Consider the following 18,107-nt stretch of genomic DNA (forward strand, 5'->3'; position numbering starts at 1 on the left):
TGACTATTACCAAGTAGAAAAAGAGTATCATAAAGCAATATACATTTTGATTAATAAATGAAAGGTTTTGCTGTGTCAGTGTAAATTACCACTTCATTTATTATTTTTAAGAGAACCCTAATGGATGTATTACCACAACTGGTGTGTTAAACTGAAATCAATTGTTAAGTGCAGACCAGATCTTAGATCAGCTGTTCTCACACTGCGGTCATGACCTCACGTGTCTAATACGAGTTCCTCTTTTGCAATTGAATTTCCAACAGGAATTGGGCACTTCAACAAAGTACTCTCTGGAAAGGGACTATGGAAACATTAAGTATCAGTGGCAGACACTGCTTGGGGATCCTCATGCATGTCTCCAGCATTTAAAGCAAAGAGTGTACAGACCCTGAGAAGCACAGCTGTGCAAGGGCTGCAGGGATATTTTGCCTTAGGTGCCCACTGTGTTCTGTAACACTTATCATTCTCAAAATATCCAAAATAATTTTTTGAAGGAGGAGAATGATAAAAATAAAAAATCTCAGCAGCCACAGTGAGTCCCAGTCTGAGCCTGCACTAAGGACTTAATGGGTCAGCCATCTATGCTGTTATCCAGAAGAGAAAATGGGCTTGTTATCCCTGGGATCTTGAAAGGATTGAAGAGTCAAGATCTGGAGGCTGAGCTGGGTTCAATGAAGTCAACAGAGCTCAGGCTGTGAAGGGCACTACAAATCCCACAGGACTCCAACAGCATCCAAGTGCTTTTGATTCTCCCACATGTCCCGTTCCCTGATAGCCCCAAAATGGCTTTACAAACTGGGGCCCAGGGAAGATTTTTCAGCAAAAGGACAAGAGAGCACACCCAGCTGCCAGACCTGCCTGTAAATAGGTCGCTCTACAAGGCAGGATGTTTCTGTCTGAGGATTCAGTCATATGTGCTTCGAGTTGCCTTCTCTGATCCTTGTTTTGAATGAGCAGTTAAAGCTTCGAAGCTTTTTGAAAAGGCTTTGATTTATGCTGCTCTTCAGAAACAAAGGAGAGCACACAAAGCTTGGGATGCCAAATGCCTTTTAAGTCAGCTGTATATAGCTCAGCTCGCACCACCAGAGAACAGCACGCACTTGTCAGGGAGCTCATCCACTCACCAGCGGAGCCAGAAGCACAAACCCCAAGCCTCCTTGTCTGAGACCTGTGCCCAGCAATCAGTCAGTTCACCTCGAGGCCAGTCTGCCCCTTGCACTGGTTTATGAGCTTTCCCAGAATACAGGCAACACCTTCACAATGTGGTGAGGAGCAATCTTAGAAAACAAACCCACAGCACAGCCACAAACCTCATTACTCACATATTCTTTGATGTCCTTTGATTTCACGGCTTTGTAAGAATAATATGCTGGGTAAAGTGTGCCAAATATAAGCCTGGAAAGAAAACAAATAAACAATAAATGGATTAAATTGATATCCTGTCACAGAGAAAGATTTTTCTTTTTCCCCTGTGTTTTAAATGTGCTTTTCGCACTAGTAAAAAGTGTTAGGATTTGATTTAAGCTTGAGTGCACTAAGTACAGCACAGGAGTGATTTTGCATCACTGAATTCAGAGAAACTATTGCCAGTGACATGAATGAAGAGCAGAGTTTGTGGTTGAATTTCCTTTTGTGATGATCTCCGCAGCTTATACCTTATGAGTTACCAACAAAATAAAAGAACCAAACCAAGGCCACAACACTTTTAAAAGGAAATTAAATATCTGACATCAAAACAACCTACTGTGACACCAGGAATGTAGGAGTATTGCTTTCACAGGCAGGGCAAAATGAGAATCATTTGTCTAAAATCCCTTCCACCTCTATTCAATACTCTGAAAAGCTGGCAGACAATAATGCAGGTCTACTGGCACAAGGGTTTGAATGCTGAGGTCTTATCCTACATTAAACCTGATAAAGGGAAGAACTCTGCACTGTTCAGTAAAGTCAATTTGGGCTCATCAAAGGAGGAAGAATCTGCCAACCAAGATATGTTGACAGGATCAGGCCTAAAAATCCCAGCTCTGCTGTTCTTTCAGACAGCTTCCTTTCATTTTCAGGTCTGAAAGGGATGCTGTCAGCTTCAAGATTTCATGTAAGAAAGAAATAAGGATCTGTATGTTAAAAATAGCACTACTGAGAAAAAAACGTTGAGAATTTTTTATCCTAACTCCTCTCTGCATCACTGCCTACATGCTTATTCACTTGGATTATTCGGGACATAAGCACAGGCTTGTCAAAACCACTTTGCCCTGCCCAGGTTTCAGTCAGTTTTATTCAGCGCAGGAGGATGATGCTGCAAAGTCTAAATTTAATAGATTGCAGGGGGATGTTTATTGGCTTGCAGGTACCTGTCGTTCCACTGAAGCTCTTGCTTTAAATTCATACAACTGTTTCCACTGCTCCTGGGAATGAAAATGATCAATGTTTCAGTCCCTAACTGTGGAGCCACCCAGACCTGCAGTCATCTTTTCCATCCTGTCAACAGTGACTGTGTGCCCTGGGACTCCTAATTACAGTCAAGTCCATTACATGCACAAGACATTAAAAATTAACACTCTGGGATATGGTGTTCCACAGCACTTCCCGTAGCTCAAGAAGATATTTATGAAAGAATGGGGTGAACCATCACACATCTTGATTTCCAAAGCAGTGACCGAAGGCAATTTGCCTACTATTCATCATGCTCACTGTAGCATAGCTTAGCAGAACCTGGAGCACAATGCAGACTTCAAAAAAGCAGCTACTGAGCAAGAAGATTCAATATTTTACAGAGGCTTCACACTGGCTTCAAACAGCTTTGCTGGAAACAGTCAGCACCGAACCTATTCCACCCACAGGGGCTGTGCTATCTCCAAGGATCAGATAAAACTGCTCACAGAGATTCTGGGAAACCAAATGTGGTTTTGTCCCTCACAGTATCTTACCAACCATCAACAGACAATGGCTTGATCCTGTTCTCACAGAGGCTAGTAACAAATATTCCAAGTTCAGTGGTAGCAGGACCTAACACAAAGAAGGCAGAGCTCACAAAAGAAAGCTCCACAGTATTCAGAAAACAGCTGAGCACATGAATAATATTTTTGGCTCTCCTTATAAAAAGCACCGCAATGCTGTCCTTCCTTCTTGGCCTGGGCTGGCTGCTATCTCACGCTTTTATTTCCTGCAAAAAATCACTGAATGATTGATATTCATTTCCTCAGTTTGTGCTGGTAACAGAAAGTTTACAGGATGACTAGAAAAGAAATAGTTGCAGACAATAAAATAGAGAAAAAAATTTGAGGACAAAATGCTGTGAGGGAAGGAAACTGTGCACTAATTTTGCATATGCAGAACAAGGGACAGTTAATAAGGGACTGTGCTCTCCCTAAACTGGAGATTGAGAGTTTCACTGATTTTCCTTGTCATGTGTTCTGTGCATATATGGACATTTATTACTTCTATGGTTTACCAGACTGAGAACTGTTTTAGGGAATGTTGGAAGCCAGTTTTGTCACTGCTGTGGCTTGGGATCACTTAACCTCTGGGCACACCCTACAAATGGAAGACAAAAGATGTTTGGACATTTCTGTAAAGCATACTTAGGGTTTTGGAGACAAATACTTGCACAGAGGGATATTTCAAATAGCCTCTTGAAGATGCTGTCTTCACTTGGCTTTGGATTAGGGTTGTGCACAATTGATTTAATTCAAACACACACGTCAGTCCTCTATCTCTTCTCTCAGTTCCTCTCCCTTGCTGAAGACAATGCTTCTCGCTTCCCCCTCATCCAAGCTTCCTGTGTAATTAATGTTTAATTCCTGCCATCATTCATCCCCTTTCTCAGATTGTTACCAAAACACAATCCACACTATACACAACCAAGACTTATCTTTTGTCCCTCTGTCCAGGCCACAAAATCATTCCTTGTAAAGTCCCTTTAACATCTCCTGTGTGGTCTCTACTATACCTGGATGAACAAGTGTTTAAACTTCTCCCCTCACCCCTTTGCCCTACCAAGCTGAAGTAACTTTGCTTTCTGTTCCTGAATAATGTCATTCCTATCAGATCCCACCTCAGCCCCTTCTCTCCTTTCATGACTGCAGTGCCACCAGCTTCTTCCTCTGATGTTCCCTGGATGTCTTCTCCCACATTCTAGAGTTCCTGTGCTCCCCTCCCTGCACTGCAGATCAGCCCATCACCTCCAAAATAAGCTGTTGCCTGGCCGTTATCCTGACAGACCAGTTTGAGAGGTACCAGCCCAAGCCACACAAATTCCAACCATATCATTCCCCAGTTCCTCCTCATCTCTATGATCTTCTGCAACACTCCTCGTGTTCTCTGAATCAGACCATGGGACATTCAGCTTTCCTCACACAACTGCAGAATCACAGCACAGGCCCTCAGTTCCCTCCCACATCTACCAGCTGTCCTGAGACCCACATGTGCTGTGACTCCTGTGTTACAGGCACTGCCTGCCTGGTGCCAGCCAGACAAATTTATGACCTACCTATGGAGTCAACACTGCAGCTTTTACCTCCTGGCAGACACTGCTAATGAGACAATCTCTTATCCAGCAGCTAATTCTTAGGAATAATGTAGAAACTTAATACCTGAGACCTCTCTGAGCCATCTATTTTGGCCATAATAACTTTGCAGATCCAAAAATTTGCAGCAGTGGAAAAACAGACTGCTTAAGTCTCATTTCCTTAGGAAATCAAAGTCAGTTCATTCCACACCCACTTCCATCTCTCAAAGCTCCTTTGAATGAGCCACGTACCTGGGAAAGCTTTGGCCCCTTTACCCTCTGTGTAATGATCAGGAGATATCCTGATCATCAAACCTCCCAGAGCTTGATGTAGCAGTTGCTACATTTAAAGCTACAGAAACATGTTCTATAGCCTGGGCTAAAGCAAACATACCCTCGGGGTATAGGGAAAAGCAAGGAAGTGGTGACATCCATTAGCGAGTTAGGAAAAGCTCACTTGTAGCACTAAACAAATAACCACAAACAGCCTGACAGTCCTTACACTGCTCCATGCTGGAGGTCTACACCACTTACAATTGCCTTGAAAAAGGACAAAGCAGCTGTAAAGGAATCACCAAAGAGTCAAACAATTGTGCAACAGAAGGCAAAAATCTAAGTAAAAGTTTAGTCTGCCTAAAGAATAGGATAAGGATTAATGCTGAAAATCTTATAATCCCATTATGCATCTCAGCAGCAGCAATCCCCAGTCTGGATCATTACACACACACTTCTGGTCATTCTTAGTCAAAAGGGACACAGAAAAAGCAGGAGGAGAAAGGAGAAGGGCAAGGAAAGTGTCTGGAAGTACACTGGGGAAGATCCCTAAGAGGGACTTAAAGGTTGTAATTGTTTCTTTTGCAACACAAATAACTGAGGTTATTTTCTCCTGATGTAGTGTAAGGGGAGGCTCAACCCAGACAAGAGAACGAAGTCAAAAGAAGGGAAGAAACCTTTTCTATTAACCAGGAGTTAGTCTGTAGTGGAACAGACTAACTGTATTTGTTTATAGAACTACATTAAGTAGGATTTGTGGTTTGGTTTTGGTTTTCATTATTCAAGTTTACCACTAAATAAGACAGGAGAGGATGAAGCTTCCCATAATATGAGGTTTCCTGATTATCAGGGGAATAGTAAAGCAATTGAACTGTTGGCTCCTCTTTAGCAAACCCTGTCATATTCCAGGGGAGCAGCTGCACCACCAGCAAAGCTCCTTCTGTCTCCACTTACTAGTACAGCCACAGCCAGCCCTGGCTATTATATCCTTCTACTCCTTCTTCAGACCTGCTGGCGCAGTGATCCGACCAGCATGGAGTACAGGATGCCCCAGATGTGACAATATTGCTAACAGCATCTAGGCTATAGCCTGGGGATCAGCCTCAGAGCTGCTGCCACGACTTGGGAGGGGCTCCATGAGTTCTCACAATTTGGTGATGCTGCTTTCCCCATGGAAAAGTCATTTACCTGCAAAATTAACCCTCACATTCTGTAAAGCAGCCACTGAAACAAATGGAAAGTCTCAGTGGCTTTTAAGAGCACTTGACAGGACTCGGGTTACCTCCAGAAATGCCTGCACATCCACTCCCTTGAGCATTTTTAACAGGGGGTATTTTCTGGGTGGTAACCTGCTGTTACAAATATCCTGGCATGGCGCCGTCTACATCCCAAGCCATCCAAGTTTTGCTCCTCTAGTTCCCATGCCACTGGTGGTGTTTGGGCTGTCCAAACACTTAGAATATTATACTACTACAACACAAATATTTTGCCCACAAATAACTCATGTTTCCATTTCATCCACACACAGCAGCCAAGATGGCAAACTTCTGCTCACAGGAATGGACAAATTTAGGAATCACTGAGATATTTCCTATTTCCTCAACATGTTCACTGGTTAGTGTGAGCTTCTTACGCACAGAGCAGCAGCTGAGCTGTCACCATGCCAGCATTCCTCGCTGAAACCACCAAGAAGGGTGCCAATAGGTTTGTGTTCCCTAATATCAGTCCTAATTAGTGTTCACACAGTGCCACAGACTAAAAATAAACATCCCTGTCTGTGCATCAAAGGTTCCCAGTTTAAATCCAACAGCTGGGGACATGAAATAAGCAGAGCACAAGGTCAGGGAAAGGGTTAATGTGAGCCCCTGGACAGGCCAAGTGCCTGATATCCAAGAAGAGACTGGGGTGGAGGAAGCACCAGCTGCAGAGGAGGTTCTGGGCTGATATTCCCTGGGAGGTGGCTCGTGCAATTTCTTTGTGGTCATTTTGCAACAGAAGGGTGGCTCCGGGGAAGTGGAGAACCTGCCTGTTCTCCCTCAGGGTGACAGCTGACACCATCCCCACCCTGGGCCCCAGGAGATGCGGATACCTGGCCATGAAAGACTGAAATCCTGATACACTCTGAAAATACCAGTGACAAAAATATCCCCCAAGGACAGCAATGAGTCCTTACACCCCTGAGACAGACTGGGCTCACTTCAAACTCCATTTGCAACTTGAGTCAAACATCCTTGTGGGACTGGTTCTGTGCCCGAAGACAACCGTGCAGATGTGCCCGTGTCACTCAGTCAGTCATGTACTGCCCCCACAAGTACCAACAAGGTGCAAAGCTCCACTTGAACAGTCCCCCAGCACATCCCTCTGCCCTAGGAAACATTCCCCTGCTCTGTCCTGGTGTGTGACCTGCTCGGTCCTTGTCCTCATCAGCACTTCCAAAGACCCATGCACACCCACAGTGTCAAGGCAGGCCAAGGGGAGCTCAGCATCCAACACAAAGACTCTCTGCTTTCCACCCAGCTCCACCCCTGACTCCTCAGCCAGGCTACTAAGGAGCAAACTGAAACCTCACTGTGGTTAATGTAACCACAAGGCAGCCGAAACCCAGTTGCTCCTCCTGGTGTACCTGCAGGGCACAGAGACGTCCAACTGTCGTTCCAGAACAAACAGCAAGTCAAGGGCTGTCCTTGATGCTTCTAATTTAAGCAGTCTAGATCTTCCCAAAGTAGCACATAACTCCTCTCCAGTTGACATGATCCTTTTTTGTTTTCCTCAGCCAGGCACTCCCCACACAGGAGCTGGAAGATGGCCAGGCACAAACAGGTGAAGAGACATGGCAGCAGGATGGGTGGAGGAAGCAGCCTTGGCCAGCCTGGAGTCGTCACACGAGTGCACTTGGGTCACAGCAATGCCATGCAGAGCTCCAAGCTGGGGGCAGAGTGGCTCAAAAGCTGCTCAGCAGAAAGGGATCTGTGGGTATTGGTTGACAGCAGCTGAACACAAAGCCCATGTGTGCCCAGGTGGCCAAGAAGGCCAGTGGCATCTTGGCCTGTAACAGCAATAGTGTGCCAGCAGGACAGGACAGTGATTGTCCCACTGCTGGGCACTGCGGAGGCCACACCTTGAATCCTGTGTTCAGTTTGGGGCCCTTCACTTCAGAAAGGACATTTAGATGCTGGAGCATGGCCAGAGAAGTGCAACAAAACTGGTGAAGAACCAAGAATGTATGTCTTATAAGGAGCAGCTGAGGGAACTTGGTTTGCTCAATCTGGACAAGAGAAGGCTCAGGGCCAAACTCATTGCTCTCTGCAACTACCTGAAAGGAAGCTGCAGTGAGGGGGGTCGCTCTCTTCTGCCATGTCTTGAGTGAAAGGATGAGAGGAAATGGCCTTAAGTTGCACCAGGGGAGGTTCAGATTAGATACTAGAAAAAAAAATCACTGAAAGAATGGTGAGGCATTGGAATAGGTTTCCCAGGAGAGTGGTGGAGTCACCATCTCTGGACATTTTCAAGAGGTGTCTGGATGCAGCATGTGGGGATATGGTTTACAGGTCATTATGGCAGTGCTGGGTTCACACTGAACTAGATGACCTTGAAGGTCTCTTCCAAAATTCATGATTCTGCAAACTATTACATTCACTCACATTGAGATCATACACTCAGACTGGTCTAAAGAAGATAAACTTGTCCCCACTCTTCCCTTTTCCCCCACTTCTTGTTACAGGAAGAAGACAGAAATGCTAAAATACTACTAATGAGGGAGAGATCTTGTAAAATTATTGGGATTGTTATGATAATGCATGTGCTGCCTAATAAAACCCGAAATTCCTACTAAAACTACCAGCAGTGCAGGGTCTCACAGGGTTATGTTTACATGGACACTCTTGAGTATCATATTTAAAGCCCCATCAAGATTAGGCAAGTACTAAACCCTTCCCAGGGTTACTGTTCCAGGCTGTCTCCAAACTCAGGCAGAACTGCATCAGTTTACACACAAGCCAAGGCTTCAAAGTTTTCTTTACAGTCCTTCAGGACAGAAAAGGCCTGTGTAGCTGCTATAAAAATACCCCCACAGCTCTGCAGCTATTTTAGGAAGCAAATGCACTGCAGGTAGAGCCTGAGCTGGTCTGTTCTACTTCACGATGCCTGCAGTGGAGCACTGATGGACAAGGGGGGGTCTGTCTGTCACTGAGGCAATGCTGTAAAGGGGGTCTGCGTGGAGAGAGTTCAGGGCTGGTGTGGGGCCTCGACCCACGGAGAGGAGCTAAGTTGGACAGGAACACCATGCCTGGCACACACCAGAGGCTCAGAGCAGCTGCCTGCAAGAGATAGAATTTTGCGGGCCTCCCCAGAGGCATTTGCCCTGTGCCTGCTCCTCCCCAGTCCGTACTCCAGCTCAGCAGCACCACAGAAGGCAGCCCATGGCTCTGAGCTTACTCACAGCACTGGCACAGCACACCAATTCATCAGGCCCTTTGGGGGATGAAGAAATAATTAATCAAAGTGTGATACTGAGGGCAATAAAATCTGTGCCTTTTAGAGAAGAAAACATTCTCTGCTGTGTGACTGGGTCAGCTCTTCACTGCTCCAAAAAGGCAGGGCTCAGCACCTGCGTGCCCTGATGGTTTCCTTACCCAGCACTGACTGTGTAATTCCTGCTTCGAGAGCTGCATCTTTATCCAAGACAAATAAAAGGCAATTTGAAAACTAAACGGTATGTTTCAGATGGGAAGGGCTGCTTTTCCTGATTCTGGAAAGGGGGATGTTTATGTGGGAAAAAGCTTTTTTAGAAGCACTGACATTATATTCCAGAGATGACAGATGGTCTAAAATCTGCATTGTGAGTTAGCCTACAGATTTATGGTAGGCTCATGATATGAAAAGGAACAGGAAGAGACTTATAACCTAACCAAACTAATTCTAGGCTAAAAATGTATAAAATACAGATTACATATCAATAAAGAAGCTCTGCATTATTTTCATAGGAAACCACATCATGCTGCAAGTATTATTTTGGAGTTATTTTGACTGATACTATGTGAATCACCTTTTAGGAAGTGTAACCACATACAAAAATCCTCATTTAGAGCATAATCCCACTATATTCTGTATATCTAATTTAGAGCATAATCCCACCACATTCTGTGTATCTGAAAACTCAGCTCAGATTACGGAAGACTTCCACCATACAACCATAAGTGTTACCACTGTCTGAGGAAGTGGTGAGAAACACAAAAGCTCCTGTTTGCTTAGACTTCTAGTGGTGTACTCATGGGACAGGAAACAGGACTAAAAAATTAAATGAAGCTATAAACCATCCAAATCACTTGCAACATAATCTCCTTAGAGTATTGTTACTTCAGCTTCTCAGGGAAAAAAACATTACTAGAAGTGCCTCACTGAATGCAAGGAATATTTCAGCTCACCAATGTAATTTGAAAATCAAACCAGAAGACCTCTTTGGCCCAAATACTCAGCTAAAGCCATGAAAAATGTTGACTTCCCATGGATTACCAATGATTTAATCCACTGAAACAAACTGAGCAGTCCCAAGGCTGGTTTGAGTAGCACCAGGCTTCGGGAAGCTCCACAAGCTCTTGGAGGAGGTTGGAATCCCAGGCAGATCTCCACAGTAGCCAAGGAGAGCAGTTCAGTACAGAACAGGTATCAGGCACACTCATGGCCAGCTTGGTGCAAAACAGCCTGAGGAGAAAATCTTACTGTCTGGGCATTTCTATAAATACTACAGAATACCAGAATGGAAGGGACTTCAAACATTTTGTTCCAACCCTGCTGCCATGGGCAGGGACACCTCCCAGTAGAATCCTGGGGATTGTGGATGCTGGTAAATTAACAATAAGCAGTGTAACTCCTTCCATCAGGTACTGACTTGCTTACATCTCTGAGGACTCCAGAACACTAACCAGAAAAACCAGAACATCAAACATTTGGAAGGAACAGCCACACTGAAACACCTGGGACCCAACTCAGTTGTAAGCTCTACGTTCCAGAGCTAATACCTACCTCCTAGTTAAGGAAACAAACAAACAAAACCCCATATCCACCTTTAAAACATTTCTTATCATTTGGATAACACATTTCAAAGAAGGATTTCAAAGTATAAATATTATTGACTTCAGTATAAAAGCTGATGGCACTACTACTGATTTCTGAGTTTTTTCTACTTCTTTTTGGCTTATGTCTATTTTAAATTATAAGACAGTGAGACATACTACAATTATACAGGGACATGAACAGTGCCCAGTTTTCAACTCGTTTTAAAGCAAGGGTTTAGAAAACCTACGGCAAGACTTCTACAGGTAATTTCAGAATATTCAGGCCATCTTCATGCTGTGGTTAGCAGAGGTATCAATGTCACATGCTAAATATAACAGCTGCGACATTGCCGGGAGTTCATGGGCCAGGCAAACCACGTTTCCCTTTCTGGCCCACAGACACAGACTGGTATTTCTTCTGGGTACTAGAAACATTTCAGGGAGGGGCTGGGCACCTGCTTTCTTCCTAGGACCTGCATAAGTATTTTTTAAAAGAAAATAAAATGAGACACTGTCATACAGTTTGAAAAACAGAGACTTCTAGTCTTTTCTCTCTAGTCTTTTCTCTCTCAAGGATTTCCAAGTGTGAATTTAAGAGAGTTCTTTCCTCCAGGGTCTTTTCTCATTTCATTCATCCTTTTTAATCCCTCCATTTTATACAGCTAATAAGAGCATTGTAATGAAATGCATGGTGCAACTGAGATAAACACAGAAGGAGAGAGCTCCAGCTGGAGCTGAACTGATACTGACCAGCCTCCAGTCTAACCCAGACATAAAGGAAAGGGAATCAGAGGGAAACAAGCCTCTGTACTGAAGGCACAGATCACTAATGAATAATCAGTCAGAACTGCTGACTACACCTCTAAACTCAGCTTCAACTACAGTAAAATTATTTCTTTCTAATTAAAATAAATTAGAAGAAAAATGGCCATTTAGTGGCTAATCCTAAACCATGGTGTTAGTAGAAGCGGTAAAAAACAGCAGGGAGAGGAGCCTAAATAATACACTGATGAGGCACCTCTTGGGGCTGTCCCAGTCCTGTGGGGCTGGCACCCACCAGGGCAAGTTAATGGGAGAGACTTTCCAGAGCACTCCACAGACTGGGGGTGGTTAGTACAGGGCTATGAGACTCATTATGGGATGCACAGGCACACAGTGGACTAGGGCTCACATAGGAAACAAAAAGCACACCAAAATGACAGTACACTGCCAGCCTGCTTACTGTCATCTCACTTCTTGCTCCTTCACATACTCACCCACAATGGTCACCATGTAAAACACCTACTGACCCTCCTGAGAAACACAGGGGACAGCCAGCACTTTGGCTGCTGGGTTTCCACGGAGCCTCATCAATAGCGCTCACTGGAGAGAACAGCACTGCCTCCAGGGCTGACTCTGGAGGAACAGGCTCTCCCAGGAACTAAGGAGCAGCACCAATGCCCTGCCAGAGGTAAACTGTGAGGCCATTTTCTCCTGTATCAATGAACAGCAGGTGAGATATTTAAAAAGCCCATCAACACTAAACCAAACCACTGTAAACACCTTTCTTCCCCACACTCTCCCATCTGAGAAGACAAAGAGCAAAACCCATGTGACAGAGAGCATTTAGAGTGCCGCTGGAAACTGTCAAGTGGAAGAATGGTCAACATACTGTAAGACATACAAATGTGTCCTTTACACTACAATCACAATAATTTCGGTAGGAAGTGGTCACTATGAGACTTTAATCCAAAATAGGAGTAACTATGAGATTCCATCCGGTTGGCCCAGGTCCTGTCGGATCAAATTTTCAGTATCTCCTGGACTCCTGTTCCAGTGTTTGCTTACCCTCTTTGAAGATTTTTTCTTTATATTTAAACAGAATTTCCTTTGCTGCAACTCATTTCCATTGCCTCTCACCTTTTTTGTTGTGTGCTTCCGCAAAAAGCCTGGCTCTGTCTCCTCTGTACCAACCCACCACATTTTTGAAGACAGCAATGACATCTCCCCTTCACCATCTCTTGTTCAGGATGAACAAACAACCCACTCACCTCTCCTGGAGCACCATGTGCTCCAGTCCTCTTCCACTGGACTCACTGTACTTGGCCAGTGCCCTCATACTAGGGAAGCCCAAATGGCACACACTACTCCAGCCAGAAGCTCCCTCACACTTTCCAAGCGGGGGGAAACAATCACTTTCCTCAACTTGCTGGAAAACCTTCTTATTAAACCATCCCTGTGTTGAACTGGAGAAGAACAACACTGTACCATTCACTCTGAAATGATGAGAGGACTCTTCCTTGCTGCTTGGAGGACCCTCTTGCTCAGCCACACCACACCCTTTCCTTTCCATGTGGGGCTGTCCCCAAGGAGATAAGCTGGGGAATACCAAACTAAGGGAAGCATGTGAAGAACAGCACCACATTGTTTTAACTCTGTGACTTAACATGGACCAAGTTGCTGCTAGCAGAGAGTTTCAAAAAAAAGGGGTAAGGAGATGAAATGAATATTTACAAACACTGCTTTGAGTCTCTTGCTCAGCCCTTGTTGGTGAGCTTGAAGAACAGCTAGATCTGCCTTATCTCTACAGCCACATACTCACAGTGTAAGGCTTTGTGTCATTAACTGTGCAATTTAATATAATGGTTTTATGGTAATGCTGTTGAATGATCTTTTCTTATATAAAGCCACTAGTAGGGAGGTCATTATCAGCTTATTTACTTCTATGCCAAACACCATAACCCACGGTACATATCTGGAGTTAAAATGACACGTCCCTTCTTCTGCTGGAGCTCTGAAACTCACAGGGAAAGCAAATTACCAATACATGGCTAATAGTCATGCTATAATCATTTTTAGAAGGATCAGAGGCTACCACGTCCAGCAAAGCCTTGATCAAGCTAAAATGGATTTAAAAGGCTTTCTTAAATGACAGTCTCCATCAGAGCCCCTAAATTCATCCTTTAGAAGTTGGTGAATTCTATTTTCAGGTTAAATGAAGAAAGATTAAATGAAACATCCTAAGAAGAGTTATATTCAGCACTTTCAAAGGGCTGATCTATTTAGTAACACAACAAATACACACTCCAGTGTTCAGGAAGCTTTAATTTCTCTGACCTACTAATTCGAAGAGGCTTTTCAGGGCTATAGCTGAGTGCATAGCAGGACCCCAGGCACAGAAACACGAGCACGTCTCTGTGTCATTCCACGCTCAATTAGTTCTCTTCAATCCTTTGTGAAATAGTTGAGTTCTCACATCCCCAGTGTACATTTTGGTTCCTCATGGGCCCAGCTGAGTGTTCTCCTGGTTGGACATCCATCAGGCAGTGCTGATACACAAAAGCTGCATCTGTTGTGCCCTTAACTTGCTGGGGTTGGGAGGGTATCGCTTCTGTTTCTGGTTCAGACCACACCAGCACACAGTGTGGGTGGACTAATGTACTCCCAGGAGGAGATGCAGTTGCACAGCCTCCAAAATTCATGCCATTCCCTCAGTAACACTTGCACACTGCCTTAGAACCACAGCCCAAGTTAAACATTTCTGACCTGTAATTCACTTTGCAGGTGCATGTGACAGATTTAACTTGTGCAATCTGTACAGAGCATTCTCAGATATCTTTGGTTTTGCTCAATGAAGAGTTTATATGTACAAGTGTATATATATCAGGACAGAAATATTGGAATTTAGACACACTTCCTTAACCACTCTGGTTTGTTTCTTAAAATGCAAGGATTCTGTTCTGAGCTTTGGAATCTATTTACATCTATTTAACTTTCCTACATCATGATTCATTCTACAACTGAATATATTTCTGCTACAGAAAGACAGTTCCTTCCCTGCTGCTCCTAAATCATTTTATCTCATTAGGTATCTCCAGGTTTGTATTTCTTGACCAGCTTTTAATATCTGATAATTCCCAATCTTACCATAGGTTTTCTCTGAAACTTAACAGGCTAAACACTTTCCTGTTGCACTAAAGGCTCTAAAATTCAGTCCCTGTAGTGTTCTAGTAAGTGAAGTTAGTGTCTTTAACTAAAGAGCAAGGGGTTTTCCTTCCACTTCCACCAATTTTCATAGCACAACTACTATTGTCCTGCATTATGTTTTTTAACAACCAGCTATTACCTGAAGTGCAGGAGAGAATGAAGAGTAAGGACAGGTATCTACGGAAACATCTCACACACTTCACACTGAGAGCCTCACAATGACATCTGGAAATTATATATTTGGAATAGATAAATTCCTATGGTAAAAATCTCCAGAGAAAACCTGAGATTACAAATACCTACAGGTTTCATTGACCATGATGGCAGATAAATGGCTTTCACCACTGTAAAGCAGCAGTTTGGTCAGAGCCCAGGCAGAGCCAGCACAAGATCTGGAAGAAGTCTCAGTTTCCAGGCTCTGCCTGTGTGCCAGCCTTTGCCACCTCCACCATCACACTGAGACGATCTCACTGTGAGCACAGCTTAGCAAGGCACTACTGCCAATTCCACATTTGTTCGTTTAATCTCATCAGGTGATTTCTTGGAAGCTATTAGGGGAACATCTCCATTCAGAATAAAGTATCAGACAATGGTTTCTCAGAAAAGAGCAGGCAAACAACCTTGCAGGTTTGGAGTACAAATCAAAGGATCTGATACCCACAGATAAATGCGATATATGCAATATTATAAAATCTGGGATTTAAAATCGAGTTTCACAATTTGGTGAAGAGATGAAGGGTTTGACTCAGTTATTTTAAAGCCTACAGACAGCAGCATTGCTACCCAGATACTCAATCCTCCTCCTGACAGAGGATGCTGTTTTCCCATTTGCATTCAATTTTGATCTCTCCCAGACTTCTCATATTTCTGTGAATTTCAGGCTTTGGCTGAGAGCATTAGAGAGAAAAGGGGATAAGCCACGGCATTCTCTTCTATTCTGCATTTCCCCAAATGCAAATGCAGATCAAAGCCTGTGACAGAGACACACCTCCATTCCTACACCATGAGGAATACCACTTTGTTTCAGGCTTGGATAAGAAGCCAGTGCATTGCAAGATTCTGAGCAGTAAAGGCTTTGCCTCTCCTCTTTCTTTTGGCTTAGTGACTTCACCTCTTTTCCATTCTCACCTTCTCTCACACATATACCTTGCAGCTGGCAACTACTCAAAATATCAAATAAAACATAAACTGAGGCTAAGGAGCCAGATGGAGACTTCACAGAAATAACCTGAGAGGAAAGCAAAGGGGACAACAGCTAATGCTTCTAGGACCTGCACAGAGATTTTTCAGTAAGCAGCTGCTTCAGAAGGCAGCTTGTACTTTTTGTGGGAACACCCACACTGCCTGCTATCTTATGTATGCTTTTCCATCATTTCTTATTCATTAATACTGCTGGTTCAAATGCCACAGTTCAGTGTTTGTTCTCCTTCCTGGGCAAGAAGATTCACATGGAAGGATGGTGGTACTGCAAGTGCCACTCTCCAGAAACAAAGCACTGCTATTTTGAAATTAAATGGTTAAACTGTATCAAACACAACATGAATCTGTATAAAACATGTCTGGATAACTGGGTTTACACAGACCTCCCCCATTTATGGACTGACTGCCCAGAGTGAGGTTTCTTGGTTACAAGATTAAACGTAAATTACAATAGTGTTTGAATAGGGACCTGATTTGTTACAGCCAAGTATCTGCAAACCTCAGCAGAATAATAATTGAAAAAGAATGCTGAGCTATTCCAGTGGCTGTATTGCACATCTGAGGGTAAAAACCTGAGGACACACTATATCAGAGATTTAAAAAAAAATCTAATTTATAAGTAAATCCTTGAGGGTGGGAGGGTGTTTTTACAGAATGGGTTTACATGAGATTAAGTATGAATTACCACAAACTATCCAGAAAGCAGAATCGTTCAAGTACCATGCAAAATCTGGCATACTATTTATATACTTAATATGAACATTCTGCCTCATGGACAGCAGGCAAGATCTTTCACTGGCTGTTTGGTCTCATTCTGCAGTGATCCAGGAATGATCTGTAGGAACACGCACAGGGTCTGTATCATCAATCATGTGTGTCACATCCCCTCGGGCCCTGGAAATGGCTGTCAGTGAGCCCTCGGGATTCCCAGGTCTGGAAAGGCTGCAAAGCAGGACTGATTTAAGACAGCCAGGATCAGGGCTGTGAGCTAAGAGCAGGCCATGGTTACCCAGCACCTCCTGTAACAGAGCTCCACAGAAGGGCACAGGTACGAAGTGCGAGAGATTACAGTTTCTTTCTGCCTGATATGATTAAAACAGCTTTAAAAATATATGTGCTAGGGTGCAATATGGCATTAGGATTCTTTAGATTGAATCTAAAGAGGAGATGGTCACGCTCTTCATCCTCAGCTTTCAGTGGGTATTAACACTTGCTGAAGAAAAGCTCAAGGGTGAAGCTCAGCAGAGCTCCAAAGCTGAGGTCAGAGGTGTCTTGGTCACAGGCTTTGGGACAGCCCATTCGATTGGTTTGGGCTGCTGAAGTACAGGTAAAGCCACGTTCCTATCTAGTGATGACATCCCAGTACTAAAAGAAAAGGATTAAATAACTGTCCCGACACAATTATGCTTTTCAGAGCCCTCTATTCTCCATCTGTCACCACTCAAAAGGCAGTTTAACTTGAGGCTCATAAAGGGCAGAAGTCCTCTATTGAACAAACCAACTTCTGTCTGTAACATTCAATTTTCTAGGATCCAGCTGGAACCCTCTAAAAGGCTCTCACCGTTTTGAGATACAAACACAACTCTGGGATTCTGACCAGGGTGAATTTACACCACTCACTGACTTCAGCAGAGATGCACCAGTTGACAAAACTTGGAGCTCTGGTATAGCCTTGGGGATGAGAAAATGATCGAGATTTGCACTGAACCAGCATTTTTCAGCTGCTTATTGCTGTCTGCAAATCATCCAGCCTTGATTCTTCAGGTTTACCACAAGGCAGGAGTGGGAATATTTGTGGCAGTTCTCACTAAAATTTGGCAATGCACCACTTAGGCTACTTCTATGGGTAAAACAGAGAAGCTGTGATTCTTCAAGACATGAACTTATTTTTTCCCCCCTCATACACTGTGGGGGTTTTGTTAGAAGGTTACGTCAAGAAGTTTTCTATTGAATTCCATCTTTTCTGTTTGGATAATCACACTTCATTTCACAAGGATTCTGTAACTCTGATCATGTGCCTGTAAGGCTTTTCTGAGCACATAAAATGATACACTTAAAATTTGATTGCTAGACTAAAGATAAAGAGTTGTAGCAATTCCTGATGGATC

The 18,107-nt window shown here is 43.7% G+C and overlaps 1 protein-coding gene across 2 annotated transcripts in view; it reads right to left on the reverse strand.

Annotated features, from left to right (window-relative positions):
- The window catches only part of REEP1 (receptor accessory protein 1), a 67,885-nt gene that overhangs the window by 39,569 nt on the left and 10,209 nt on the right, over positions 1–18,107 (reverse strand). For both annotated transcript variants that reach the window (XM_071555252.1, XM_071555251.1), the window contains exon 2: positions 1,323–1,395. In XM_071555252.1, the coding sequence (XP_071411353.1) occupies positions 1,323–1,395 (73 nt within the window). The remainder of the gene's footprint in view (positions 1–1,322; positions 1,396–18,107) is intronic.

This window comes from Pithys albifrons, chromosome 5 (genome assembly GCF_047495875.1).
Source record: "Pithys albifrons albifrons isolate INPA30051 chromosome 5, PitAlb_v1, whole genome shotgun sequence".
NCBI classification, from domain to species: domain Eukaryota; kingdom Metazoa; phylum Chordata; class Aves; order Passeriformes; family Thamnophilidae; genus Pithys; species Pithys albifrons.